Here is a 14,493-nt window from a genome sequence, read left to right as displayed (position 1 = left end):
AAAAGAAAAATAGTCATAAAAACTTGTAAGACACTTGTTCTTAGATGTAAATAAATGTTTGTGCTGTTTTATAAGTGGTGATTTGCATCACTAAGCATGAATGAAGGGAAAATTAAGTACATAATAATTCCTTATTGATATCTCTGTAATGGACTGCAGATATGGTAGTCAGAAATTATAGCAGCAAACTTGGCAGGAGTGTTACGTCTATATCTGTACTGAATTCAGATAAGATGTAATAAACCCAGAGTTGAAGTTTAAGTCAAGACAACACGTCAGTCTGTGCCCACTCACGTGTAGCAGAGCAACTATTAATGTTCTCGGTTATGTAAAGCTCGCTGCTCTTCACCTTTTTGATGCCTGGATGAGTTCCATCACATTAAGTTTTAGTGTTGCTCACAGTGTATGAGTGTGTGTGTGTGTGTGTGTGTGTGTGTGTGTGTGTGTGTGTGTGTGTGTGTGTCTGCGTGTGTGTCTCCGTCTATCAGTATGCAACCCGACCGAGCAGCTGCCAAGAGCTTAGCAGGCTGTTGCTAGGCAATGCCATTTAAAATCCATCCTTCCCTGTATGTTGGAAGCAGGTTAGCTGTGTTTGTCTCTCGGTTTTGTCGCTAATACCAGGGTGGAAACTTGAGTAGCACGAGGCATTTGCCTCGATAGTCCCGCACAATATTTTTCTTCCCAAAGTGCAGCTTTGTTGGTGGGAGGCTGGTTTGGCCTCAGATGACTTCCTAAACAAAGAAAATTAAGCAGCTTTCGAGGGAGCTATTCAGTAATAGCATAATGAAAGAGGGGTGTTTGCCATTTGATGATTAGTTTTAAAGAATGTCATTATGCCACATTCTAGTGTGGAAGGCAGCAGTGCTATTGCAGCAAAATCTGCAGAGGCGTGTGTGTGTGAGCTTCATTGAACAGCAAGCACATCTTCTTCTTTGAAGTTCTAATCTTCAGTGTGGGCATATAATACATCTCTGGTTTCTATTCTCTTTCATGGGTTGATATGACACAGAAGTAATTCAACCTATATTCAGGTTATATAATGTTTTCAATAGCACCCAGTGTCTGATAGGTCTTGGAATTAAGCCTTTTTTTTTTCATTTTTTTGGAATGGATTTAACCAGCTAGTTGGTCTGAGCAGTGATTATTAAAAAAAGCACAAAGCAGCACCTTTGAAAACATAGTACAACTGTTTGATTAATAGGTGATCTGTGAGGACTGAAGTACAACTAGTCACACTTGCTGCTCTTCAAGGCTGCACTGAGACAGAGCAGTGCTTTGTGCTAAATGCTAATGTCAGAATCCTCACAATGACAATGCTAAAGGCAGATTTTTAGCAGGAAGAATGTTTACCTTCTTACCCTGTTAGTCAAGCTGAGTACTGCTGGGTAGCACTGAACACATAGTAGTCTGAGGTTGGTGGGAATGTCATTACTTTTGCAGATATTTGGTCATAAACAGGGCATTTTCGAAATCATAATGTTGAGGGTGGCACTTAAAGAAAAGTTAAGGGATCACAAAAGTTATTACAATTCATTATTTGAGCACAATGATGTCTGTATCAGTAGTTGCAGTTGCATTGACAATATTTCTTAATGTGAAATGGTTACGATTAGAGTTTCTAACTGAACTGTTTACATGGACACTAAATAATGTGATCCAAGAGCCCTTTTACACAGATATTGCTCTATAGGGCTGCTATGAAGTCACTTCTTTGTGCCTCCTTTGCATTTTTATACCAAAAACCAAATGACTGCAGCATCATTCCACTCCAGTGTTGTGATTAGAGACAGCATGCCAGCATCGTGGAATCCAAAAAGGCTACTTGAGCAGCGAATAGTGTTTCCATTGCATAAGAACCTTATGGGGGCAGTAATGATTATTCAGAGTAGTAGGTAAACCCTCTGGAGTTACCAGGAAAACCAAGTTATGACTTGTAAAAAAAACTTGAGATTTTCATTTCCAAAAGGATAAGAATATGAATTAATATTTGTGCTTTGTATTTCTTTGGTAAATTACCATGGTGTATATATTCTAATTTGGCTATTATTCTTATTACTAGTGTAATTTTAGGGTCCATGTAAACACATGTACACACATGTAAATTCATCATATAGTTTCAGTGTGGAGCAAAGTGGTGAGTCACTTTCTCAGTCCTTAATGTGTCACGTCTGTCTGGTATCACTGTCTTCTCTTTTTCCACAAAAGTGAAGCCATCCTGCGAAAAGATGGATTATCCATCATAATCTGACATAACAAAAAACACGTCTTTTTTATTTTTTATTCTCATAGTTGATTGCAGTGTTAACATGCTGTCTGTTACTGTATCAGAGGCTCAGTCAGTCATTTTGGGATGTTATTCCTGTGAAAACATTAACAAAGCCAGTGTTTAGGCCACAGGGGTTGCAGTACCGCAGTGACAGATGGGGACTTCAAGCCCAGTGCCCAAATTCACACCCAGGCTTTAGCATTGATCCGTCTCACTCTTCCACCCACAATCTCAGCCTCTCAAGTATTCAGTAATGCAAGATTTTTATTGCTTTCCAGCTGAGTTTATTGGCAAGCTAATAACACTAATCTAGCCTTAATATGAATCGCAGTACATGTGGATTTGCATCCTGTAGCAACTCTGTGAGGGAAGGAAATGTGAGACTTGAATTTTCTTGCGTTACTTTTTTTTTCTTTTCCAATGAAAATCTTGTTTTACTTCATGAAGAAACAAGCTCATTTGTAGGTTGTTGTTTTTTGATATTGTGAACCAAAAGACAAATAAGGACGGACTCAAAAAAAAGCTGACTTTAGAACACAACAGAGTTAGAGGCGAGGAAACAGCCAGGGAAAGACAGGGAGGATAAAAGAGTGAGTGGTGGCAGGCAGCTTGTGTAGAGCAGTGACACTACCAAAGAATGTTCTTTGACTTTGATTGCGTGTTGCCGTTAGTCACTACCTGTGTTCATCACCACAGTGGCCAGCAGAATGAGAAACCATAGTGTCTCAGAGCCTTGACAACGAATCGCTGTCTCGCTGTCACTTTATCAATGTGGACCTGCCCACTCCCTCCCTTCAGTCACCTTTCGTTCACATCCCTTTCTCTGTCAGTCTGTCTCTCTCTCACTGTCAATCTGTCAATAGCTCGGTGACTTGTTAAATCTGAGTCATTCCAGCGGGGGATTTCGCAGGGAGAGTGTGTTTGTGTGTGTATTTACAGAATATGTCTATGTCCTGAAAACATCTACATCAACACTAACTAATAATGTTATTTAAATGCCCTAAATGAACTGTTAAAAGAAAGTGACTTAGTATTCAATATATTTTCATTTGGAAGACTTGCAAGAGACATATATTAAAAAGGTGAATAAAAGAAGCAGAGGTTTAGTTATCCTGACTTTGCTATCCATATACTGCGTCAAACCTCTTAACCAATTGATCCTACATGTCTCACACTATTTCTCCAGTGTAAAACTCAGGTTTTCTGTTCTTAATGCCTGCTTCAAAAACAAAGTGAGAAAAATTAGATAAAATTCTAGAAAATAGCCCAGACGATACAATCATTTATTTTCTTAAACTCTCAAATGCACCTCCAGTATATAACAATCTGAGAAGTGCTCATTATGACTGACCTTTATTTGTAAAATGGCTAAACTGTCTGTGAGTGTATAAGTCACTTTTCACTTGAATTGCTCAAAAGTCACAGTGTGACAAGTGGTCACAAGCTGAAATTGCTTTGTATTTAGGGGTCACATTAGAGCAATGTTTGGAACAAAGGATGTAATAAACAGACTTTCACCTTGGCTAAAAGCAATTTCAGTTAATACGTTTAGCAGACCTTTCTGCACAAAGAAATGTACAAAGGTTGCACAATCTAAGACACAGTAGATCAAGCAGAGGCTGACTGTATTTTGTCTCTACATACCTCAACATGTTATGTTCCTAGTGCTTTTTCCCTTATTGTTTGGAATTCCAAAAAGCCATTTTCTGACCATGTTTTTTGCTTTAAAATTTTATTACAGCTAACGAAAGCCAACAAAGGTAAAAGTGAAGTTTTTGTTCTCCAAAACTTGCTGTTAACTCTGCACGACCACAGAAAATATGTGTACACGTGTTGTACTTTACCACAAAGATGAAGGACAATAGCACTTCAGAGGATGAAAACTCCTGTAGATGATAAATGGGACTGAGAGAGTAAAAATTATAAAAGCATCATCAAGCAAAATACAGTGATTTTAACAGGCATTACTGACTAGAACAATAATTGTCATGTTGACTAGAGCATTATATAAGACCCAAAAAACAAGTTATCATATCTGATTGCCATGAGGCAGGGTGTCCTTACACAAAGCCTGTGCAACAGGTGTTAAACTGTGAAACTTCATAGTGAAATTCTTTTCCTCTAAAACCATTAAAGAATTGTTTCAAATATATAGTTTCAAATCATATGAATATGAGGAAACAGTTAATGAAAGACAAAAAGTGTCATGTGTTCAGTTTTATTTCTCCTGGTGAAAAAGTCATATTAATAGGTGAAAAAAATGACCAAATCAAATAAAACAGAAGATGACTAAAGCCAGCCAACCTGAAAAACATTTGATCGAGAGACAAGGGGGGTTTGTGAAGTGGTGTGGCAGGAGAGAGGAGAGAGTTAGAAGTGGGACGATAGGTCATTTTGTCAAGGAAAGAAGAGATGAGTCTGCCGCTGTGTTGCTCCATCATCAAAACTGGAAAGAGCTTCATAAAATGCACCCACATCAGCCTCTGTAAAAATAACACACAGCTTGAAGGCATTTTAATAGAGTCCTTGGTATTGTGATTGGTGGGTAAAAAGGGCAAAAATGTGGAACAAAGGCAGACAATATCTTCAAGGCAATTATTTGACTTCATTCTTTTTGACGCCAACTGACAGAAATTAAGTCTTAAAATCGTTATGAATATGAGAAGCTCCCATACAGATGGCAAAGATGAAATCTGTAGCAAAAAAAGCTATTGTGAATGAAATTGTGGAGCCTCGTGTTTACTCTGTCAATCTTTCTCTACTTTGTGGTATTATACCTTAAATGACAGATTGGTAGAGTTGTATTTACATCGACTCTCACCAATGTATTGGAGAGAATTGTGTGTCGTAAACTAAGTAATTAGGGATGAATCAAAATGTCTTGTCCTATCACAATATAATTTTAGAAAAAGAGCACCATTCAATGATGATACTTGATTTCATTGAGAAAAAAAAAATCAATGACACTATTGATAACAGTGACTGCGGCATTGTATTTTTTCTTGATTTATCCAAAGCATTTGACACTATTGACTTTTAAATTCTTCTAAGCAGACCCAGTGCTCAGATGGTTCACATGTTAAACCATCTGAGCACTGGGTCTCAATCTCAAAGTTAGCAATCTCAAAGTAAAACCATTAAATATGGGGATCCACAGGGATCCATTTTTGGGCCACTCTTTTTTGTACTGTGTATTAATGACATTGTGATGTCCTGGGTGATAAAACTAATGAAAACAATCTTGACATAATTTTCCTTAATAGCCCCCCCATCCCCAAACCCCCATAGAGGGAAGCGACAATGTTCCTAAAATGCCATTTGCTAGCCCCCTTTAATTAGAAGAAGTTATCTAATAGTCGTAGAAGAAGAAGCAACCAAGCTAATGTTTATGGTAACGTTAAAAAGTTACAACATGCTTATGCCATATGCCATATGCCAAGTTATTTTAGTGTGACTGTTCTGTACAAACTTTAGTGTGGTTTGCAGAGGTCCAAAGGATTGGACTGAGATTAGTAGCACTATGAAACTTTCATTATCTGTGTCTGTTTCAAAAAGGACCTTAAGGCCGCAGTTACACCAGTAAGATTAGTTAAATCTTGAATACCCCAAATCGCCGGGGACTTGTAAGCTAGTAACTCTACTCTGAAATCCATTGAAGTTACACTTTTATTTCCACTTGCCATATGTCTTTATTGTATTTATTTAACCAGTGTTAATGGACTAATAGAATAAATGTCTAAGGACCATACAGTTGTTAGGGTTTATGTAGTTAGTACTCAAGGCCTTTGGTTAGTCTCATAGCTCCTAAATATTACTGTATAATAAATACCCATTTTAAAATATAGACATGATGTTAGTAAACATATACTGTATCTGCTTAGTGTCCAGGCACCTATCCTCAAGATTCAGATAGCTTATCTGGGTGCCCGATTTCACATATCTCCAATATGTCTTATGATTGTACTTGCATTTTAACTTTGTTGTCAATAAACTGAAACTAAACTGATGGGTGGATGGAGGTGGATAGCAGATGTGAGTTAAGAGGAAATGAGAAAGAAAAGGAAAAGACAGAGATCAAGAAGTAGGCGGCCAGGTTAGCGTAGCCTCTCAGTTTGAGGGAGATGAGTAGAAAGATGGTGGAATGAGTGGATGGAGAGATGGGGAAACAGTAAAAGTGGGCAGGAAACAGTGGCCTCTCTGAGTGTCTGAGGTGCAGGGTGAGGATGGTCATAGTTGTGATCAGTGGTTGGCCTCCCGCCAGCCAACTGCCCCTCTGGAGGCCAATTAGAGCGGAGGCCAGTAGAGCCAGGAACAGTGGAAGACTCCCCACAGGCACACACACACAAATTCACACATCAGTGCTGACACTGGGTTCATACAATAATCGAAGCCCCCAGGCACACACCCTCAAACCCACACACACATGCTGACATTGCTGCAGAAACACAGGCTTAAAGTGCACATTTCTCTTTCTTTTCACGTCACATTTTATTGTTTTTCATCATTTTATTTACCCAAGTTTTTTTTTTTCAAGCTGACATTTTTACAATTACAAAATAATCTACTTTACTCACTGTTGTTTAATTGCAGGAGAACTTGACGCCAAACAAGATGAAAACATTTTGTGCATTGCATTTAACTTTTCTCAAAGGGAAGAGGTTAAACTTTATTAGCCAGCAAGGTAATTCCCCAGTTAAACATTAGGTGGAATGGTCCAGCATGAAGTTTAATGAGACATTTTGATTGGAAGACTGCTCAGTTATAAATTTAGCCCGCATAATCACCTTAACTTTTATATTTAAATCTGGGGGAGTTTTGTTTTCGCAAGTTATTTAATACTTTGATAATGGGTATCTGCTGATACCAGGTATTATTAACATAATCATAAATGATTGATATGATATGAATAAGAGTTTAACTGGGTGAATGCAATTTCTGAAATTGGAGTGGGACAATCAGCTGGAGAGAAGAAACCTCACTTTTTTGGTCTTGTCAGAAATACTAAAACATGTGGTTGTATAGTGGTGTTTGGAGCAGAATTCCATCCCTCATAAATGATCTTTGGCTTAATGTGAGACCAGCTTGCAGACAATACACAAACCCCAAAAATCAGCCTAGTTCTATATTGACCTATCATCAAGCTACTCATAAAAATTGGCCCAAATTAGCAACAGCTGATATGATCTGCTGGTTAGCTAATAATAAGTAGCCGCTACCTGGATGGTTTTCTGCTTTGCTAATAAGAGAAAGAGAGTTAGAGATAAAAGATTCAATAACAGATTATTTAGCTTCCTAGTTTAACCAATCTGTGTATTTTGTTTTTGGTCATTTGCACCAGTGGAGCCACAATATTTTTCACAATTAAAAAACACTAATTTTCACTCATACATTCAACTAAGATGCTGTTTGTGTCCAGCTGTTTAAAGAAGAGCAGCTTAACAACACTAGCAGGCTGAGTGGACAAAATGCTGTAGTGTGCAAGAGATCCGCATTTTGTCAGGTTTATTTTGGTTTATATGATCCATCAGAATACATCAGGATCCACCCCATTACTGAGCTTTAGGATTGGCTTGGGACATCTATTAATGATATTTTGACATTTTGTTGATATGGATTTGTTTGTGTGTGTGTGTGTGTGTGTGTGTGTGTGTTTGTGTGTGTGTGCGTGCGTGCGTGTGTTTGTGTAAATGCACTCAAAAAATATGAGTAGGTTTGCAGCCAAATCTATTTTCTTTTTAGGATTATTTTTGTGGGCTTTTAGCCTTTAAAGGAAAGGACAGTAGAAATGGGAAAGGGGGAGAGAGAGGGGATGACATGCAGCAAAGGGCCAAGGCTGAAATCGAACCTGCGGCCACTGCAGCGAGGACTTTTATTACTATTAACGTCTTGTCTACCAACTGAGCTACAGGGCACCTTACAAAACTAATTTCTAAAAACAAATATCTTAATATTTATGTAGACTCTGTATTTAGAATCTGTAGGCAACAAAAGGACAAGATTTTTATATTGTAAGCATTTTGGTTTTGGAAGTTTTGACCAAATACATTTAAGCAGCAGATAAACAGTCTGTGTGGAGAGGCAGATCACTTGACCAAAACACAGTCTGGGAATCCATGGGTTATTGGTATGAAAACAATATGGCTTTTTATTAGCATTTTTAAAATGTGTCTGCGTTCATATACAGATATTTGTTTCTAAAAATTAGCAGAAATGATTGGCACATAAAAGTGGATTTCTTTCCCCCAATATCCACTGGCTACACCAGAAACCCAAAAATGTTGGCCATTGCCAATGATCATCATCAGAGTGATAGCTGATGGTTTTAGAGAGAATTTATGGATGTAAGAGGGAAGGGGTTTTTTGCTTTCTCTTTAGGGGTGTGTGTGTGTGTGTGTGTGTGTGTGTGTGTGTGTGTGTGTGTGTGAGTGACCTTGAGTTCATTGCCACCACCATCACCCCTGCAGTGCTGGGGAGAGGTTCTTTTGAAGTACAAAAATCTCAGAAAGGACACACACATATTGGTGAATAACAATCAAATGCCTCCTAAAGTTCAGCCTGAAACTTTGAAAGGTCCACATTTCTATCTGCACACACCCACACACACACACAAATTTGCTGTCCCTGAAAAATTGCGACAATTTCCTGCAGCCGGAGACCTGATTATCTGCCGATGAGCCAATCAGTGCTCACCATTAGGAGTGCGTCTTGACCAATAGGTGCTGCAGTGGCAGGTCCTTAGTGACAACTGGTCATTTTCTGTGGGTTCTGTGCTGGTAATACTAGGCCTAATGAGACGGGAGGAAGGGTCTAGTGCATATGCTGTATTGATGGATTACACAGAATGACCTTAAACCAAACCTCCAGCTAGTATATGTATAATCACAGCCAAAGTCAATTAATCCAGCCTCCCCTCCTCCAGCACACACAGAGATGCAGACATCCTGAAACGCCAGCATGTCTGTGGAGAACATTGTCATCTGAACGGATGCTATTTTAATCCGTGTGCTCGAGGCATTATGTGCCCGCTTTAGGAATTAATTAAATTCTTGCTCTTTCCTGTACTTTGCAGTGTTTTAAATACAGATGCTTGTCATATTGGCAGCTGGATCCAGACCATATACCACTAAGTGAGCATTTGTAATTCCTGTACATTAACCAGAATATTGCACTTACTCCTTATATTTCAGTGCCAGCTGCTGATTCCAGCTAAGTGTCAGACAAAATTTAAGGGACTATTTGAAATGTTGCAACAAAATTAAAAGGTGAATTTGTTTCCTTCAGTTGAGTGCAGATGATAAATCAGCTTCCCCTAGCAAACGAAAAATCATTTCAGGCTTGATTCTTGTTTCATGTTGGTCTTTTTATGGCCATTTGTGGTGCTGTATGATCTAAATTAAATTGACAATACTGTTATAAACAGGCAAGATACCATGGCATATACTTGTACTTGTGTGGGATAGGCATGAGGTATGTTATGTTTCATATCCATTTTTGTCAGTCTAGTAATGTTGTGCTTATTTCATTATTTGAATTTCCATTGCCGTTTATAGAGTGGTTATTGAAATTAATACTATTCTAAGTCCATTCCATAATTCAAGTTTCATTGTATTTTGCCTTCTTCTTGAAGCTTTCCTACTGCCATGCATCATAATTTGAATAAAAAGTATTGTAAATGAAAACCCAGGGGTTGATTCAGAGAACTACAAGGTCTTACATCAAACCATCCAGCACCGCCAGGATTCAGCTGAACTGACGAACTATGCCTGCTGCTGATTACCACAGCTTGTGTATACTATTTGAAAAACAGAAATCAAAGCAGCCATTAGATACTTTATGAAAAAAACTATGATAATACAATAGCAACAAAGCTAGTTAACTGGCACTCTGCTGCTCCTTCACTGCAGTACTTCAGCTGTTTTTACACCCTTTTTTACACCAGGCTAAGAGTGCTGGAGAGGCATACAGAGCACATTTCAAGTACCAATCTGACCACTTGGATTGTGAGTTTGATGCCAGCCCATGCATGTGTCTGTTGTGTGTGTTTGAGACAGAGAGAGAGAAAGAAACGTCATTATTGGCACCTACATCGCGCTTTGCTGTTTTCATGCTTTCTCAATCTCCTTTTGTGAAAGCAATAACAATAATGATAAGCTTGTGCTGTCACAGTGTAGGGACATTGTACAGACAAGAAAACACATTTATCCGTCTCTATCATGCTGCATATCATCACTTCAATATGAATTACTCACATATGTGCATTTTCCTGTGCACAGTCAACAAGGCATCATATAAATGATAGTAATCAATCAGCATTTGTCATTAAATAGTCTATACATTGCAGTGTTTCTATTTTTATGCCTGATGCCCATCCTTTTTTGACAATGTGACAGTGGAATATTTTGCTGCAAGTATGGCAGATTTTATGTTTTCCAACACCGCCTCAAAATCTTTCAAGTTTTTAAAAGCATCCTAGACGACAGATCTCCCATCAGGCTCTTAGCTTGTAGTCTGCCTTCACCTCCACTCCCAAGACACTTGCATTGGGATAGAGCGAAGGGGTAGGGAGTCATCTAACATCCTGAGAGAGGGAGGCTTTCACGATTGGTCTATTTTTAGACCAGAGCTTTTTTTTTTCTGTTGCCACTCCCACAGAGATCTAAGAACAGGTACAGAGAGCCATCTCCAAATACAGAGAGACACATAGATAGAGAAAGAGGGGGATTCAATCTCCACAGAATCAAAGGGAGATGGTGACAAATACTGAGAGCACAAAGTGCACACAGAGACGTGGAGAAAAAATTAGATAGAGTGAGTGGCTGGGTTTATTTCAGTTCGAGTAAATCACCATGCCACTTGTCCACATCTGCAGAAACAGGCCAAATACAGGGTGTGGTCTCAGCAAGGTCTGCCCTATATCCAACCAAGCAGAAGATGATAAAATATAAAAATCATTTGAACTTGTTCGTAGGCACATTTGTGTCTTGCTACAAATGTGTGAATGCCTTGTAGGAGTGGTGCTGTATGTGTAATAACAAGGTATTATTTCCTTAACTGGGGGTAAACATATATACAGCACAGCAAAGGAGCTGTGTTTGTGGAGGTTGTACTATCACTGGTGCTTGGGGCTCCAGCCTGAGGCAGATCACATTCTCTTAAACACTGATGCTCTTATTCTGAAAAGAGAAAATCCACCGTAAAGTGATGGTAAAGGATTTTTGAAGTGGGGCTGTATGAGATACGTACGTATAGTCAATGTATTGCATACAGTAGCGGGAGGTCGGGGCGTTTCCAGCTTGTAGAAACAGACAGGGCACACACCCAACAGGGGTTGACATCAAAATGTATTTTAGCAACTTTAAAAAGCTTACCTAAAAAAATCAATATCAGCCTAAGCGGATGCTGTATTTAGAGTATTTTTACTGATTTACCTCGCAGTCACATAGCCTTTTCCTTTGGCACTACCGTTCTCATCCTCCGTCGGTTTGGGTCAGAAAGTGCTGTTAGCATTGCTGATGTTACGCGATCCGACTGAAATGAAACTTCACTTTGAAAGCACTCTCAATAAAGCATCTACTTAGACTGATATTGTATTTTTTAGGTGGCCGTTCTTTTAAGTGGCTAAAACATCAACCCCTCTATACAACAGGATAATGCTGAGCTGTTGGCTGCGCGCCCCTTCTTTTTCTATGAACTGCGAGCGCACCAACCGCCAGCTTCTGCATGTAATACATTGACTCTACATATGAATCTCATACAACCCCACTTGAAAAATCCTGAAATATCACTTTAAAACCTTTTATATTGAAGAAGGTGAACTTGTGCACATAACACTTTCAAAGCAAGAAAGCAATCCCCATAGTCACTATATACTATTAAATAATTGATGAATGTATGTTGAGAATGGCTGTTTCAGTACTGCCTTTTGCACAAACCCTGATTGACAAATGTAATTTATGTGACTGACAGTTTGGCAGTAAATCAGCAGCTCATGGATAGTCTGCTCAATGACTGTGCTGAGGAATCATAGATTGGAGATTGCTCATAATTACCAGCTGTAGTGGGTCAAGGTTTAGCTTCTTGAGTAATACTTTGACAGCTGTACATTTAAGAGGGTAAAATTCCCTGACATCTATTATGTAATGTAGCATCACAAAAAGTGTTGCCTCCCAATGATAAGAGTACATTAAAGGCGAAGTAAGTAGGCGTTACAGACAGTGAGTGTTTCAAAGCTGTGAAATATTACTTATGTCATTTGGTAATAAAAGCCCAAGTAAATTTCACAAGGTCACCATTTACAGTTCAGTGGAAGACATTTACATCAAACAGGACTGTGGACTATTTATTGTAACACATACAGCACTATTATGTTTGGCATCAGACCCCAAGCTTATGTTTGTCATGCCCATGTTTATGCTGATGACACTATTGTTTGTTGTATTGCTGAGTCTATACAACCTGTTATGGGGGAGCTGCAGCTTTCTTTAATGCTCTGCAGGATGCTCCTATTAATCTTAAAATGGGTTAAAGGTAATAAAGAAGATTGTTCCTTTGCTCAGGAAAACCAAAAAAACAGTTATCCATTGATCTGTAGCAAGAGAATTGTTGAATCAACTTGGCAATTTTGGATTATGGGGATGTAATTAACAGACATGCTGCTTTCTCTACACTTAGTCCCTTAGATTGTGTTAACCACAGGTTTTTTAGCGGTGATGGCTACAATACTCACCACTGTATCACCTATGAGAAAGTCGGTTGGCCTTCTGTGACTGAGAGACGCCGGGATTCCTGGTATTTGGATATTTTGAGTGATCTGATCAGAGAATTACCATCATACATTGAATCCACATTGCAGGAACCCCGGTCCACTTTAAACTCGCTCCAGTGACTGGCTTTTTCATCATGTACTTCACGTAAGGATTTATTTTGGAAAGACTGCTTTTAGTGTTAGTGCAGCAGATTCATAACCTCTTGCAAAACATCCTAACACTAGAGACTCATATATTGCTTATAGATGCATAACATTTTCAACTGATATTCTTTGTTGTTTTGTATGGTTGTATTTCTGTCTTGGTTTGCTTTTGATTGTTTGATGTCTTAGTGAGTTCAGCATTATTAATAACGAGGGTTTCCTTCAATTGATTCCCTGAGTCCTAATTGGATGGTTCACCCCAGCATCAATAATACACGTTAGTCCTCTTGACTTAAGTGCTGTTTATCTATCTTGATTGTTTGACTGTGATTTACTGAGTGTCGGCGATATCAGCCATAGATTCTCTCCAACATAACTGGATTGCCCTCAGCTTGCACTCGATGCACGGTTCTACTTGGTGACACGGTGGGTGGATGTAGTTTGGTATAAAGATAATAGTTCCTACGTGAAACTCCTCACAACGAGATGTGGGGATTATCTTGAGTAGCCAGGTCATGATTTCTGGGAAGAGGCATTGCTGTTGAGTTTTTCAAATGTATTTTTTTGGTGATTTGAGAACCACAAGTCAAGTGCTGTCTATGTAGTTCCATTACATTCAAAAGAAGGCAGACATCTCTAGAGCTGATATCTCCAACACTCTGCAACTCACACTAAAACAATCTAGACTGCTAAACAACACCACAGGTAAAAGGAAAAATATGTATTTCTGACTGAAGTGAGAACTGTCGCTTTAAATAAGGGTTTGAATAAATGCATAAACTTAGACACATCATTGTGATATAAAACCAAACCCCTGCTTCACACTTACTGGAGAAATGTCCTCCTTAGACTCTTGTGTCCAGCTCATAGGAAGCTGAGGCTGGTGGGGGCAGTTTGCAGAGGTCGCCGTGGTCAGCATTAGAAATGGCCAATGATGAGTCACCAGTGAGTGAATAATCAGATTATAAATATCATCAGATTGGTGTGCGTTGCCTTGGTGATTTTAAGAGTCAGCTGGTGTGATTCAGCAAATAAACTGTCAGACTTATCAGCAGGTGACACAAACAGTTTTCCTCGTCTGTCTAATCAAAATGCTTCATTGTCATCATCAAAGATCCAATAATAACACGCATTTTCTCTCTTTCTCTCTCTCTCTGCCTCCCAGCGGTCAGCAGGCCTTCCTGTTGGAGAACGTGCCCTGTAATGTCCCCAGTTGCCATAGCATTGGAAGGATGTTTCACATCCACTGGGACCAATCAGATTTGGGAGCCATCCAAAATGCCGTCATGGCAACATTTTTTGACATCTATGAGGACGT

General features: G+C 39.0%; 1 protein-coding gene across 1 annotated transcript in view; it reads left to right on the top strand.

Annotated features, from left to right (window-relative positions):
* The window catches only part of itfg1 (integrin alpha FG-GAP repeat containing 1), a 192,373-nt gene that overhangs the window by 112,763 nt on the left and 65,117 nt on the right, over positions 1-14,493 (top strand). The window contains exon 11 of the mRNA XM_042484273.1: positions 14,341-14,491. Coding sequence (XP_042340207.1) covers positions 14,341-14,491 — 151 coding nt within the window. The remainder of the gene's footprint in view (positions 1-14,340; positions 14,492-14,493) is intronic.

This window comes from Plectropomus leopardus, chromosome 1 (genome assembly GCF_008729295.1).
Source record: "Plectropomus leopardus isolate mb chromosome 1, YSFRI_Pleo_2.0, whole genome shotgun sequence".
NCBI lineage: Eukaryota > Metazoa > Chordata > Actinopteri > Perciformes > Serranidae > Plectropomus > Plectropomus leopardus.
This window is presented reverse-complemented; position numbering and strand designations above follow the sequence as displayed.